Source organism: Lissotriton vulgaris, chromosome 2_1 (genome assembly GCF_964263255.1).
Source record: "Lissotriton vulgaris chromosome 2_1, aLisVul1.2, whole genome shotgun sequence".
NCBI classification, from domain to species: Eukaryota; Metazoa; Chordata; class Amphibia; order Caudata; family Salamandridae; genus Lissotriton; species Lissotriton vulgaris.
The window spans coordinates 181,730,564-181,746,740 of record NC_141687.1 but is presented as its reverse complement, the minus strand read 5'-3'; the positions used below and the strand labels follow the sequence as shown (position 1 = coordinate 181,746,740).

General features: G+C 45.5%; 1 protein-coding gene across 2 annotated transcripts in view; it reads right to left on the bottom strand.

Moving 5' to 3' along the window:
- The window catches only part of MKS1 (MKS transition zone complex subunit 1), a 341,489-nt gene extending 325,672 nt beyond the window's left edge, over nt 1–15,817 (bottom strand). For both annotated transcript variants that reach the window (XM_086954701.1, XM_086954702.1), the window contains exon 1: nt 15,689–15,817. In XM_086954701.1, the coding sequence (XP_086810827.1) occupies nt 15,689–15,765 (77 nt within the window). In that variant the 5' untranslated portion in view covers nt 15,766–15,817. The remainder of the gene's footprint in view (nt 1–15,688) is intronic.
- Nucleotides 15,818–16,177: the final 360 nt, after the last annotated feature.

The following is a 16,177-nucleotide window of genomic DNA, read 5'->3' as shown; positions in this document are numbered from 1 at the left end:
CATATTTTTTTTTAAAAAAGAGTGTGATCACCTTTTGCCCACCAAAGGCGGCTTCGCCTTTGAAGCTCGCCTTTTGGGCTAACACCCTGGGTAGGTTCTTGCGAAGGGGAGGTAACACCTCAGTCTGTAGCAGGTTGCTATTGTTCCTAAGCCTGAGAGTCGTTTACACTACTCTTCAGGAGGGCAGAAAGCTGTCTGGTGGCCAGTGACCGTGTGAGTCTACTGGACAAATTGGGTCACAGACTGGCAACTTTCTAAAAGTTGTATTTTGGTAATAGAGACATTAAATTTGACTTGGGCATCAAGTCGGGTTTAATGCCATGGTTAATTTGATACCTCACAGTACCCATCTCAGTAGTCCCATTCAGAAGTTGCCCGGGGTGAGTGGTCAGACGGTAACTGTGTTACCAATGGGGCTGCTACCTCTTCCACAGCAAACTGACAATTTGGAAGTGTTGCTGCCAGACATATATGCATAAATACATGCCCTCCTTAATTGTTCACAGCTCCCTGCCATAGGACTTGATATGCCTACATTATGGAAGACATACATATATTATTAAGGAAAGAGTTTGCTTTTCCATTGGTTTGCAGTCAGTAGTGGGAGACATTTTGTACTTCAAGGGGACAGAAGAAGGTCTGGGTGGACATTCTGCTGTTCATGCCCTGGGTACCATACACAAGGGACTTATAAGTAAACCAGCTTGCGAATTAGTGGTAGCCAGTTCAACGTACACTTTGTAAGGGGTTAGAACCCTGGCACTGAGGTCTGGTTAGCAGCCCTCAGTGCACTCTCAGAGTCGATAAACCAGCAGCATCGCTTCAAAAATGAGGGGATGAACATGCAAAAAAGAAGCATTTACGTACAAATGCCTTTTCTGCAGACAGCTAAAACGGTTTTCCATTGAACCATGGCCTATTTGAAGGGGAGATCACTCTGTCATAGCTTGACTTAGGAGAGAGCTAGAGAAACCTGCTTTGAAGCTTGGTAATATTTATAAAACAACTAATTCATTAGTAACCAATGATATTTGGTTAAAAAAACAAAAGTTCCTTTGCAGAAATAATGCAAACCTGTGCTTGGGGTCGGACCAATTTTGAAACTGGTACTCTTATGATTTTTTACCTTAAGTGTGTGATCAAACTTACCCTTCACCCCATCCACAGATGACCCCAGATTAGGATAAATTACCTTTTTCAGGGCCCAAGGGAAAAACAACCGGCATTTGCAGGTGGCTAGCTTGCTGACGATTGGACAGGAAAATAGGAATAGGAGAAGGATAGAAACATTCATAATCCTTGACGTAGGAATGTGAAGGGAGAGCAGTAAAGACCAAATGATTGAAACAAGCACCAGAAGGACGTTTTAAAGATTCCATGATTATACTATAAGAGAATTATTGTGTGGAACTGTCTTTGATGTGGGCCTGGCCGTGGCCAGGTTAGCATCTCTTGGTCAAAGGGGTGAGATAGGCACAGAACCATTTTAGATGGGTTGGCCAATGGTATGCTGGAAAGGTACATCATTTTAATAGACTTACCTGTACGTAGACTGACAGAGCACCTACAGTGGAAGCAGTCTATTGCCATTTTGAAAACTCCCTGGAATAGTGCAACCATTTTTTTTTTTTATTTTTTTTTGTATGTTCTTATATAGCGCTCGAATCACCCGGAGGCATCTCGGCGCTTGCCTTGGGAACCCGTCCTGGCTTTTCCCTGTGAGATAGCCCCTAACGGGCATCCCCAAGGTGAAAGCCAGGCATCCCGCCGCGGGGGGCCGTTGTGGAGATTAAGCAAGCTTAATGCCCAGAGTTGCAGAGTGTGAACCCATGATTAGGTCAGGCACCGAAGCGAGAATTATCGAGTCCGTGGACATTTGAGCTCAAGACCCTGCCGCGTCGGGAATTGAACCCTGGTCCCGGGTCTGACCTCTGCTTCAGGGTCTGCCTGCTCTAACCAGTGAGCCACACTTCTCCATGCTTCTTTATTTACCATAGGTTGAGAGAACTGCTGAAAAGTTGGACATGATGAGTGTGGGATTGGCTCAGGGCCCTCCACCACCACAACTGAGGTACCACTATGTCTAGGGGCTCTTTATTCCAGGAAATGATAATACAGCAGGGCTTGAATAAGATTCTAAGTAGATTATCCTTCCGTCTGGCTGTGGAAAAGAACTGATGTCTAGCCTGTTACTACCTTGTACCGAAGAAGTGTAATACCAGGTGCACTTCTATAGGCCCGGGGACATAAAGTACAAGAGAAGACACCTTTCAAGACAAGCTCAACATGTCTACTGTGACTGCATTCATGGCTTTGGACTAAGAAAGAGGGCAACTTTGAAGAAGGACTCAGCAGCCGTGCCCCTGAGGAAGAAAAGGTACAGAGGTCAGTCTGTCCTTTGGGTGTGTGGCTGGAGTCCCCCAGCTAAGTTGAATGTTGAACAGAATTGTGATTATTCAACCAGACATATTCAATGTTTGGTCAAAGTAGGATGGAAGCAGAGGGGTAGAGGAGTCTGTGTCCCCCGGGCTTGAGTAGCCTGGGTCCAACCAGAAGAACTATGTGAGCATTGATAGCTGGTGGATGGACCAGCTAAAATGTAACTGACTCTGACCTTGTTCAACCAGCTTTTGCAGTGCACGCACAGTCTGCTGGTAACTGTAACTTGTTTTTGTTGCACAAGTGGGCTCCATTAGTAATGAACATAAACTAACATTGACTTTACACCTCCTTTGTCACCCACATATTTTTGAAATTTTCTACAGAAAACAATGTTGGAACAGAAAATCTTCAGCATGGCTTTGTAAAGTGTGCTTCCCTGGACTGTGTTGATTTCCTGGCAAATAACTGGAAAGTTGCTGTAGTCTTTTTTTTCATTTCTACCTCAGTGAACATGACAATCATGTGTGTCAATTGAAGGCCTCCCTGTTTACATGAACTGTTACACTAGAGCTTGGCTCTAAGGTCAAGGGGGCATGGAAAGTGCACCCGTCTTTTACATAGAGAAGTTACTGCACTCTCTATCCAGGCTGTGGAAGACTGACAGCCATGGCAGCATTAATCTATTAGGGGTTACCTCTATCCCTTAGGAGCAGTTGCACATGTATCCTACCTGCATTCTCCTGGTAAAGTCTGGGCAGTATCCCTCACCTGAAATTTCTTTTTACCTTTTTAATTTCTGGGATATGTGAGTTGGCAGGGAGTGTGTTCAGTGGGAGAAGATAATCCGGAGAGCTGTTGTGTTTCATGTAAATCAAGTTGGCTTATGTTCTGCCTGACATTCCGGGCCCTTAATACCACTCTTTGAGCCTTGGCAGAGGTTGGTGGGTTGGGGAAGAAAATATAGCCTTCACCTGAGTTTAGTTCAGGCTTTCCTTCTGCCAGGTGATGGACAGGACCACCTGGCCTAGAGTTAATAAACAGTCATCCCTGGGTTTAGCAAGACAGGTACCAAGAGACAAAGGAGGAGGGCAGAACGCTCGCCTTAAAAACTGCTCATGCAGTGAACATATAGGAAATATGCCCCAGGATACTAAAGTAGCAGACAACCTGACTGACTCAGCCTGCCTATCAGGGAATGACAAAAGAGTAGCTTACCAGCCAGTTGGTTATTCTATGCTTCACCCGTCTTTGGAGAAGACCACACACCAGCGTGGTGGAGGTAGAGATATAGGAGTGGGATACTTTGGATTGTCACTCTCCCAGCCAAACCCAGGAACAAAGCCTAGGCCTGAGAAGGTGCATCTGTGATGGACTGCCTGTAGAAGAAATGTACCAGTTTGACGATAGGAGCTAGGCTTCATCCCACCAGAGAAAAGGTTTTGTGACATCCCAGCAGAGAACACGCTCTCTGTGAAGATTGTTGACGGGGGCTATCGAAGGCCAACTAATTTGAAGCACAAGGGAACTCCAGGTAGCTACTCAAAATAAGGAAACTTGCTGTACATCAACAACAAGGGAGACAGTGGAAGCTCTTTACTGTCACTTCGGGTGAGACTGCTTCGCCCCAACTCCTCCCCTGTGCTGTGGGAGCCAGTGGATTCCCTAACCCCAGCTGGGGAAGACTGCCCTGTCGAAGAACTTACCATTTGATCCTTTGATCCCTGCCCAGAGACTTGCCTAGTCTCCAGCGTTCATCATTGTTTCTCCTGCACTAGTAGCAAGTAGCAAAGTCCCTATGGATGTCATATAATTAAAAACTCCAGACTTGTAACAGTGGACTCTGTGGTAGAGGCTCAATCCTTTTTTGGGTCATTAAAAGGCTTATTCTCAAAGGCTGCGTTTTGGGGCACCAAAAAATGTATACCCAAAAGAGGACAACACCAAACACTTTCAGTAGTAAGGGACAATGGATGCACTCTCCACGGTGTGGTCTGCCAGATTAAAGGGGTTTATATATAGCATCTCGTTTGCCTCGACGTTTGCTGGGGACACTTACTTTTGGAGACTGACATCGCCGCTGCTGACCTGCCGCCTCGAGTCTTGGAGCCATTAGCGTTGCTGCCGCCTCACCCGGCCTCACCCGGCGACCACAACTCCCGGCAAGACCTGCGGCCTGGACGCCGCCTACGTCGATCTAGCCCCCGGTGTCGCTTAAAAGCCCCTGAGAGCTCCGGTGGAGCGGGAGCCTTGACGTTTGCTGGGGGCACTTACTTTTGGAGACTGACATCGCCGCTGCGGGCCTGCCGCCTCGAGTCGTGGGGCCATTAGCGCTGCTGCCGCCTTACCCGGGGACCACAACTCCCGGCAAGACCTGCGGCCTGTTCGCCGCCTACGTCGATCTAGCGCCCAGTGTCGCTTCAAAGCCCCCGAGAGCTCCGATGGAGCGGGAGCCTCGACGTTTGCTGAGGGCACTTACTTTTGGAGACTGACATCGCCGCTGCTGACCTGCCGCCTCAAGTCTTGGGGCCATTAGCGCTGCTGCCGCCCCACCTGGGGACCACAGCTTCCGGCAAGACCTGCGGCCTGGACGCCGCCTACGTCGATCTAGCACCCGGTGGCCCTCAAAAGCCCCTAGGAGCTCCGGTGGAGCAGGAGCCTCTACGTTTGCTGAGGGCACTTCCTTTTGGAGACTGACATCGCCGCTGCTGACCTACCGCCTCGAGTCTTGGGGCCATTAGCGCTGCTGCCCCCTCATCCGGGGACCACAACTCCCGGCAAGACCTGTGGCCTGGGCGCCGCCTACGTTGATCTAGCGCCCGGTGGCTCTTAAAAGCCCCTGAGAGCTCCCGCATCGTGGGACGCGCGCGGGCAGCACCGGGAGAAGACCGGGACGAGGGCAGGGCAGTCCTAGGCCGTCACAGGATGGAGGAGGCCGGGACGGGCTCACTCTCTTGGCTCTTCGTTCCGTAAAAGGTACGATTATAAGTTGTGAAGACCCGGGTAGCATTTTGCCCTCAATCATACAAATTCCTGGTATATTATTATTGTCAGCTCCCAATGACACTGGACTGTGCTGGGACATACTAGGAACCCTGTAATGAACTGAGCCAATTTGTCACAACTGTTCAGATATCTCCGCCCCCCCAAGCTAATCTATTGTACAGACCTGACAGACTAGAGATATAGGCAATCTTTGGTAATTTGATATCGGTTAGATTTGCATAACTATAACTGACATAATCCTTGCCTATATTTCTGCTGAGAAGGTACTGTGGGGGTGAAGAAACAGGCATCACCATTACGCTGTAAGAATCATAAACGTGTTGCTGTTATCTAAAGAATATTCTGGTAATTGACTTAGCAAGCTCAATTGGAAAATAAATAATCATGAGCAAACGAAAGGGTGCTGCCGGCACATTGGATGATTTCATAATAAGGGCAGAATCCGTATTGTGCCATGAAATAGAATTGGCACAAAGAAGGTTATTGCTTGACCCCTCCAAACTCCAAACCCATAGGCAATCTGGTACATTTTTGCCAATGAATTTTTCACAAATAATTGATGGTAGTGAAATGTATACCCCCCAATTAGTTTTATGTAACCCCACAAAAGAACCAACTCAAATTATAGAGGGTTCCCCAGACGCAAACACAGTAGGAACCCCTGGGATATCTACACGATTAAGGGCCCAAAAAACCGGTGAGGTTGGCAAAAGAGAAAACAAAGAATTTGCAGAAAGGGAAAAAATTGGGCGATAAGAAAGGGAGATTAGGGGGAACAGTGACAAGAAACAAAGGTGAAAGTAATGTATCGGGAAATGAGGAGGTGATGCATAGACCACTTGGGGTACAAACTGACTATGACAGCTTCTTAAATCCAAAAAAAGAGGATGAAGTAGTCAAAGCAATAGAACAAACAGTGGTGGACATCTTTAAAGGTGCCTTGGACTCAGTTCAGACCCAAATAAATGAATGTATGGATGCCAAAATTAGGGTAATGCATAGCAAAATAGATCAGTTAAATTTAACCATAGCCCAATTAGGAACTATGATTGGGGATGGAGGCAAAATAATAGAAGAGGGGGCCAGATTTCTAGTAGATCTTAGAACAACACGAGTGGAAAGTAAGCAAGCTGGTGGAAACGAACAAATTCCCACGCAGCCTAGAAAGGAATTAGCAAATAGTGTTGGGATGAGGAGAGAAACCGAAGAGTTAGGGCGAAATGAGGCACAGAGAAAGTTAGACACTAGTATTGACACTAGAATGACCCAAGTGTGAAGAAACAGTCCTGTGCAAGCTATGTACAGTCCAAAGGAGGCTGATCTGGTACCCAACTCTGATGTTTTGAAGTTACCCCTGTGTTCTAGTACTAGCTGGTGTACCAGCCCTAAGAAGGGAACAAACTGAAACATGGTCCAACCTCAGGAATAAAGTAGTAGAGTGGCTCTCCAAGTTTAAAAAGTTCAATCCCCACAAAATGAATGAAATCCTGATGGTGGGCAGGGTAGGGTGGGTGGAGAATTCCGCAAAAAATGTACAAGGTGATTGTATTGTTATAAACTTTAGGCACCCACATATAATCCGTAACTTGTTGAGAGCGCACGACCATTACGTTATTTTTATATACCTGTTGAGTTGGGAAGATGTCAGAAAGCAACTAATCCTAAATTCCCCGAGACTCTTAATAGGTTCCAAGAGCTATCATCTTTAGAGGCGGTTGATTGACTACAATCACCAAAAGATATATTAAAAAGTTTCCAGGAGGCACATGTAGAGAAGATTTTAGGAGGAGGTAACAAGGCATTGTTTAACAACTTTCGTAGAGAAATGGAAGTAGAAGATGAGAGTGGCGCAGGTGAAACCTTACTACCAACCCAAATAATAAGTGGAATAAGTGAAAATATACAAACAAGGGAGGATAAAAACGTAGATGCTAGGCTAAAGAATGGGCCCGTGGAAGTTATAGGTTTTAAAAGTCCTGTTATATTAAAAATGATTTAATGGAACATTGCTGGTCTAGGAAGGAATGTCAATGACCCTGAGTGGAATGATTACATTGAAAAGAGTGACATTTGTATGCTACAGGAGACATGGGCCTTGCAGATTCCACATAGGGTAGGGTACAAAACTTTTTATGTGGCCACAGTTCCTTCTGTAAGAGGAAGGCCCTCTGGGGGCTTAGTAATTTGGGTTAAAGTGACCCTCGATGTCAGAGTCGTGCAATTATGCATCGACTCATTAGATATATTGGGAATAAAAATAGTAACTAAGGATAACAGGGTACTACATATATACAATATCTATAATAGACCTTCCTTCTAAGGAGTCTATAACTATAGATCATTTGGAGTCCATTTTAAAGTCACTTGAAATAAAGACAAGTATAGTAGTAGGTGGAGATCTCAACTGTAATTATGAATCAATAACAGGGTTTGATAACATCCTAGAAGATGAAGATATTACTAATAAGATTCCTAAACTGTATGATCCTAAAACAGTTCCGTGTACTGGGCTAGCGCTCCAAATTATGAAATTAACCGTTGGGTATGGCCTGAGAGCATGTAATGGACGATTACCATCTGATGTACCTAAGGCCCCAACCTTTTGCAGAGGCAAGTCGCAGAGTAAAATTGATTATATTATTCTATCTTTTGATATCTGGACGTATGCAGTAGATTTAAATATTATTCCAAGAATAGAGAGTGATCATCGACTTCTTGAGTTTGATTTTTATAGTAGACTATTATCCAGCACAAGTGTGGGCAACAGTACATCTGATGTGAACACAGATAAAATTATAGTCAGCAATCAATCAATCAATCAATCAATCAGGAGTTTGTTAAAGCGCGACTACTCACCCGTAAGGGTCTCAAGGCGCTAGGGGTGGGGGTGGGGGGGGGGGTGCAGGTTCCATTCCATCAAGGAGGGGGTCTGTCGAAGAGCCAGGTTTTGAGGTTTCTTGCGAAGATGGGGAGCGATGTTGTCTGTCTGAGGTGGAGCGGAAGGGCGTTCCATGCTTTGGCCGCGAGGAAGGAGAAGGAGCGGCCTCCCGATCTGGTCTTTCTGGTGCGGGGGACCACGGCGTAGGAAAGCTGGGCTGATCGTAGGGTCCTTTGGGGTGCGTGGAATTTGAGTCGGTTGTTCAGGTATGCTGGTCCGGTGCCGTGGAGGGCCTTGTGTGCGTGGGTGAGCATCTTAAAGGTGATTCTCGCCTCGACAGGGAGCCAGTGGAGTGTACGCAGGTGCTGGGAGATGTGGCAGTGTTTTGGCAGGTTGAGGACCAGTCTTGCGGCGGCGTTCTGGATGTTCTGTAGCTTGCGGATGAGGTTTTTGTTTATTCCGGCGTAGAGTGCGTTGCCGTAGTCGAGTCTGCTGGTGACCAGGGCGTGAGTGACTGCCTTTCGGTGTTCGAGGGGGATCCATTTGAAGGTCTTACGAAGGAGGCGGAGGGTGTGGAAGCAGGAAGATGAGACAGAGTTGATCAGGCGGTCCATTTTGAGCTCGGAGTCCAGGATGATTCCCAGGTTGCGTGCGTGGTCTGTGGGCGTTGGCGGGTTTCCGAGGGCGGTGGGCCACCAGGTGTCGCTCCAGGCGTCGGGGTTTGGGCCCATGATGAGTACTTCTGTTTTGTTGGTGTTTAGTTGAAGGCAGCTGTTTTTCATCCATTTGGCGACGGCTTCCATGCCTTCTCGAAAGTTGCGTCTGGCGGTGTTGGGCTCGTTGGATAGGGAGAGGATGAGCTGGGTGTCGTCTGCATATGACACGATGTTGAGTCCGTAGGTTCTGACGATGGGGGCAAGTGGAGCCATGTAGACGTTGAAGAGCGTCGGGCTGAGGGAGGAGCCCTGGGGGACTCCGCAGGTGATCGGTGTGGGGTCCGAGAGAAAAGGGGGGAGTCTGACCCGCTGCGTCCTGCCGGAGAGGAAGGAGCAGATCCAGTCGAGGGCCTTGTCCTGGATTCCTGCATCGTAGAGTCTGCGTATTAGGGTGCGGTGGGAGACTGTGTCGAACGCCGCTGATAGGTCGAGGAGGATGAGGGCTACTGTTTCTCCTTTGTCCAGTAAGGTGCGGATGTCGTCTGTTGCGGCGAGGAGGGCGGTTTCCGTACTGTGGTTTTTTCTGAAGCCGGATTGGGAGGAGTCGAGGATGTTGTGTTCTTCAATGAATGTGGCGAGTTGGCTGTTGATGGCTTTCTCGATGACTTTCGCTGGGAACGGGAGCAGGGAGATGGGTCTGTAGTTTTTGAGGTCGGTGGGGTCCGCTGAGGGTTTCTTTAGGAGGGGGTTGACCTCGGCGTGTTTCCAGTCGTCGGGGAACGAGGCGGTCGCCAGGGAGCGGTTGATGGTTTGGCGGAGCATGGGTGCGATGGTGTTGGCGGCTCTGTTGAAGATGTGGTGGGGGCAGGGGTCCGTGGGGGCCCCTGAGTGGATTGACTTCATTGTCTTCAGTGTGTCTTCGGTGGTGAGGGCTGTCCAGTCATCAATCGCTGGTTTCCGGGTGTCGGGGGTGGTTGGTGAGGGTTCAGTGTGTTGGTTGTCTTCGTCGAAGTTGTCGTAGATGCTCTTGATTTTGTGGTGGAAAAAGATGCTGAGTTTGTCGCAGAGGTCTTGTGAGGGAGGGATGTCGGTAGACTCGCTGGTGGGTTGGGCGAACTCCTTGATGATGCTGAAGAGTTCCTTGCTGTTGTGTGCGTGGGTGGAGATTCTGTCTTCAATCGCTTTTTTCCTCGTTTCTCTGATGAGTTGATGGTGGGCGTTGGTGGCGGCTCTGAAGTTGTTGTGGGCTTCTGTGGATTTGGTGTTTCTCCAGGCCTTTTCAAGGCGGCGGCATGTGCGCCTGGACTCTCGAAGTTCGGTGGTAAACCATCTGGCTTTCTTGGCACGGGTATTGTTTTTCTTGAGGGGGGCTATGGTGTTGGTGCTGTCCGAGATCCATCTATGCAGGGTTCGGGCTGCGGTGTTGGGGTCGTCGTTTTCCGCGATGGTTGGGGTGGAGTTGTTGAGTGAGGAAGTGAGCTGGTCATCGGTGATTTTGGTCTAGTTTCTTTGTGGAAGCAGGTGCTGGTGTCTGTGGATGGTGGGTGTTCTGAAGGTGAAGTGGACGCAACGATGGTCGGTCCATGGGAGTTTGGTGGTGTGGCTGAAGGTGATGGAGTTTCCTGTAGTGAAGAGGGGGTCGAGGGTGTGTCCTGCTGAGTGCGTGGGCTCGGTCACGATCTGGCGGAGTCCAATGTTGTGGAGGTTGTCCAGGAGGGATGTGGTGTTGGGGTCCAGTTGATTGTCGAGGTGGAAGTTGAGGTCTCCCAGCAGGGTGTAGTTGGTGGATGCGATGGCCTGCTCAGTCGCTCAGTTAAATGGGCGCATATGCTGGAACACAGTGAAATATTGGCAAGTGTGTATAATACATTTGCAAATACTTTTTGTAGGTATGCAATTATACCAGTGAAAAGGGAATCTTTTTTAGATTTACACAAGGGGTTTTTCAAAGAACTTATTCCGCTGGTAACAAAAATGCCAAAAAAGATCAGCAGAGATAGAACAACTCAACTGGCAGGAAAAGCTTGGTATAATAAGGATTGTCGAATAGTCTATGCCATTAAAACTAGTTATACACTGCTAGTTAAAGAAGCTAGATTGAAATATAAAAGAGTACAAGAACGGGCTAAAGTATTATGGGATGAAGAGACGTGGTCTGGTCTTCTTGCTGCTGCTAAGAATAATGATCAAATGCTATTTTGGAGATTAGTGGCTAAAGGAAATAGGAAACAAAAGGGATCTATGGATGTTTACTTAGATGAGACCACCTGGATTGAGCATTTTACTAAGTTGTATGAAGCACCTGAGGACGATGTGACTCTTTTAAATGATGAGTTAGTGCTAGGTCAAAATAAAGACATATTAGATTTTGGCTTACAAGAAACATTATTGGCAATTGACCAAGTTAAAAAATGGGAAGGCTCCAGGACTTGACAGAATCCCAGGGGACTTATACAAGCATGAAAATAAAGTCTGGGGCCCCTATATTAACTGTTTATGTAACGCAATAGCTGCTGGTGCAGATTTTCCGGAGACGTGGAGGGGGGCCGAAATCATTACAATTTTTAAAAGGGGGGATAGAAGGGATCCTGCGAACTACCGCCACATTAGTTTAATTGATATTTTACAAAAAATATATGCAAGGCATGTTTTAAAACGTATAAATATTTGGATCGAGGAAAAAGAAGTTCCTACAAAATTTCAAGCCGGGTTTAGAGCCAAAATAAGTACTATAGACCAAGTCCTAAGTTTCTCTTGCATGTGTTGGAAGTATGTCAACATAGGAAAGGGTCTTTTATACGTAGCCTTTGTAGATCTTAGGGCTGCGTTTGATCTTATTCCTCGAAAATTGTTGTGGAAAACACTCAACCACCTAGGACTGCCAGTAAACCTGTTAGAACAGATCGTGAGGTTGCACGAAAATAATTATGCAAAGGTTAGGTGGGGCCCGGGTGGAGAATTAAAAAGGCAAATCCCAATAAAACGGGGAGTTCGCCAAGGCTGCGCGTTAGCGCCTACATTATTTTCTCTATACGTCAACGATATTCCATCCTTTTTGGAGGGCTGTAAAAATGTTGCTCCAAAATTGGGGGGAGAAAGAATACCAGCCCTCCTTTTCGCTGACGATACCATATTTATATCGGAAACACCCAAGGGGTTGCAATGTTTATTGAATACATTCGAAACATATTGCAGAGAAAAGGGCCTTGAGATCAATACAAATAAGACGAAGTACATGGCTATAAACCCGCACAAAACTTTTAGGGAAAATGTGATTTTAAATGGACATAAACTAGAACATGTTAAGAATTTTAGTTATTTGGGCGTCTCCTTAGATTCTAAACTAGCCTGAAAAACCCAAATTGAAAAAAGTAAAATGATATTATCGCAAAACATGTTATCGATTAGGAAAAGGCATGGGAATAGTCTTAGCAAAGCAGTATCACCGGCACTAGAGGTATTTAAATTTAAAGCTCAATCAGCTGCTTTGTATGGAGCTGAATTATGGGGGCCCTCGTGCAAAAAGGTTTTTGAGGTCGATGAAAATAAATTTTATAGATCCTTACTAAGACTACCGGTCCGTACCCCATTAATACCGGTTATTCTTGACTTGAACATGAAGCGTACTGATCACCATGCGATCTTGAGACCATTAAAGCTCTGGGTTAGACTTTGGTCGACACCCGAGCTATTAGACTATAAGGATGGACTAAAAGAAATCATGGAATTGGATAATAATAATAGTATTTTATGGCTTAATCATGTTTGTAATTGGTTAAAAAAGATTGGTCTGTCACACTTTTGGGATGATCCATCATTGTTAACTCAAAAAAGATTTTAAAGTTATCTTTTTGGGCATATATGGACCATAGCAGGTTAAATTAAATAGCGACTGGATCTTTAACAAGTAAATTCCCCTTATTTAAAGATACTGCCTGCTTTGAATATTTTTGATATGAAGTACGTCCACCACTAGCTAAAACATTGTATATGAAGTATAGATATGGAGTCTTGATGACTAATACAAGCATAGCAATGTGGTCAAATGATGGCAATGATCAATGTACATTATGCACATGCAAAGCCAAAGATGATGATTTGCACATTTTGATTTTTTGTACTGCTTACGTAGTTCCAAGGAAAAGGTGGATTAGACCATTGTGCTTAAATATAGGTGTGAGATCTCACAGAGATGCGGAAAGGATTTTTAAGACCGATACTAGCTAAGTCACTATTTTTGGTATTAGTAGGTTTCGCTTAGCCACAAATTTTATAAGAGTAAAATTAGGCCTAAAATTGTAGTGAAGTGTTGTTGAAGATGAAAGCGCTGTTAAATGGAATGATGATGTTACTGGTGTTATTATTGAATTTAAAATGTACATACATAAAAATATTTGATTATTACAAACAACGGATCTTTGTTGAATAATTATGGACCCAACCTCGAATGTTATATTTTTTTATTGCAACAAATGCCTTTTTAATTATTTATATAAAAATCATTTTAAATATAATGATTAATCCCCCCGACAATGTCCCCAAGAAAATAGTTACTGGACTGCACTTTATCCTTATAGATACTTTGTAGTAATGCATTTAATGTTCTATGTATTGGAACATGTTTTTTGTTACGAATCTTTAATGGTACTATTGTATCGAAATAAAGATTATGACATGAAATATAGCATCTGTTCTGATTCAGGGTATTTCCGGGAAGGAGGTAAAAACTTTGTAGTGAAGATTATTTGAAATAGTATAGCACCAAAAGGAGGCAGTGGACATATATATATATATATATATATATGGGTCTTTAACTCTGAGTAATTTCAGAAAGTATTTTTTTAGCAGAGGTGAGGTGGTCATGCTCAAACCCTCATATCTTGTATTCCAATGTGTCCAACTCCTCCTCGTGCATGTCAGGCCCTCTAAAACTCCTATGTTCCTTCAATCCCCTCGCCTTCTGTGTTCCCTAGATTGTCCCAGCCACACACACTACTCAGACCGCCTGCACCACCCATGTTCTTTAGGCCCCGTCACTGTTACATCCCTTTGCTCATCACAGTTCATGACCGTTCTTTGTCCTTCATGACTATTCTTTATTGACGCTATGCACCCCTGTGTCCTTCGTAGCACTGCTCTCATGTGTCTACCTGCCCCAATGTTTATCCTAGAGGCCTCTCAACCGATGGGCGCGTTGCTTCCTCTTAGTGCTCCAGAATCTCATGCACTCTGGCTTCTGGAGGGCACCTTAATATCCCTGAATCCTTCACGCTCCTGTACTGGAATTTGTTGTTCGAATACCATTACAACTCACACCCGTTACTCTTTAAGTCTCATCATCTTGTCTCCTCGGATCTTCTCAGACCATAAACCTGTGCTTCTCTGGCCTTCCAGGTCACCTTTTCTACCCAGCCCTGTGCTTCTAAGTCACTCCTCCAGTACTGCAATCTCCTCAGACTCAACAAAGAGTCCTTCAAGCTGGCTAAATCACTTTACTACCAGTGCGACAGGGGAGATAAAAACATGCTTGGATGGGGTATTCTAAAAGACATATGTAAATATTGGCGTTATTAAGAACGTGAACTAAAGCCTGTGCTTCACAGTCTGTCGCCTGGCCAGTATATTTTTTCCTTTCTATGAGTTTTCTGTTATGGAATTCACATATATCACATCAAATAAACAAAAAGCCTAAAACAAGCCAGACCTATTGTCTTTACTAGTGATCATTAGCAGTTTGAGCTACATAAGTAATAGCGATTTTTTTGATGTATTATTAGAGTTTGGCAATTACGGATAGCACATATGACCAGAGAAGCCAAACATGTATAAGCATGTATTTTTAACTCTATTTTGATCCTCTGAAAGGCACTGTGAGAAACTCGCACTGCCTTTAGCCTCAACTCCAGAGGTCTCAGTCGTGATCGGTCATAAACACCCTTCCTCAAACCAAACTCACCCGCACCTCAGGTGGCGACTCAGTTTACAATATGCACTATACAAGAGTCCTATGTTGCAAGAAAAAAACCTTCAGTAACATAACATCTTTAAAAAGAAAATACTAGGGGGTGCAAGACTGAAAAGCAAGTGAAATGTGAATAAGGATCGGTCATAAACACCCTTCCACAAACCAAACTCACCCGCACCTCAGGTGGCGACTCAGTTTACAATATGCACTATACAAGAGTCCTATGTTGCAAGAAAAAAACCTTCAGTAACATAACATCTTTAAAAAGAAAATACTAGGGGGTGCAAGACTGAAAAGCAAGTGAAATGTGAATAAGGACAACATTTTGCATGCTTTTCAAGAACGTGTACAGCCACTGCGATGGGTGTTTTGTCTGAAAATTTAAAAAGACACGAACATAGGGGCCAACTTCGACCCTTTTCAAAAGTCAGTTTTTAATTACTGCCAGATGTGAAACGCGGTATACCCGTCCCACTTAAATCCCTGTAAGTACCACTATCCCTACAACAACTTGCAGTCTTCAGTCCCCTGGAACTTATTCCTATGACCCTGTGCTCAAATCCTTGTACTTCTCTGTCTTCCCCATGCTCGTATGTTCTAGTGTCTCCATTTCTACTCATCATGACCTGGCTTTGGAACATTGATTGTATTTCTAATATCCAAGTTCCCCGCAGACCAAATCACCAACTTCGCCTCTTAACACCGTCGGCTCTCCTCAGTCATCAAGGTCCCAAGAGGCGCTCACTTCTCAGTGCTCTGGAGCCGGTGGTACTCCTCAAAGCAACGCATCAGCTCTACCCTTACCGAATTCTTAGATTCTTCACAGGGTCCCTTGATCTGTAAACGGCCTCGCCGGTATCCCGGCTCCATTGCTCAGCCATTCCCGGTCCGACAACAATGCCGTAAAGCGAAATCTCGACCCTCGGGGCAACAGCGTCCCATGTAACCACAGCAACGGACGGCGCTCTACTATTCGCTCACTAGAAACGAAACAAACGAAGGCGGGGTTAAACTCGAGACGAGGCTTGAAACGCATTGCTGCTTCCTGCTAACCCCTACAGGTTGGCATTGCGCATGTGCAGTATATTGAACCACCACAGAATTAGACTTAAAGAACTGGTGTGTGGTCGTTATGCTTCTGTTAGCGACAGGGGGCAAGTCGAGGGTACCCGCGGGTATTTTCACAGGGTGGACCTCTTGTACCCTGCCAAGAGGTTGGGATTCTCAGAAATATGCTACACTTGTCCCTGTTTAATTTTCAGACACCGGGTCACATTCAGTAGCGCCTGCACT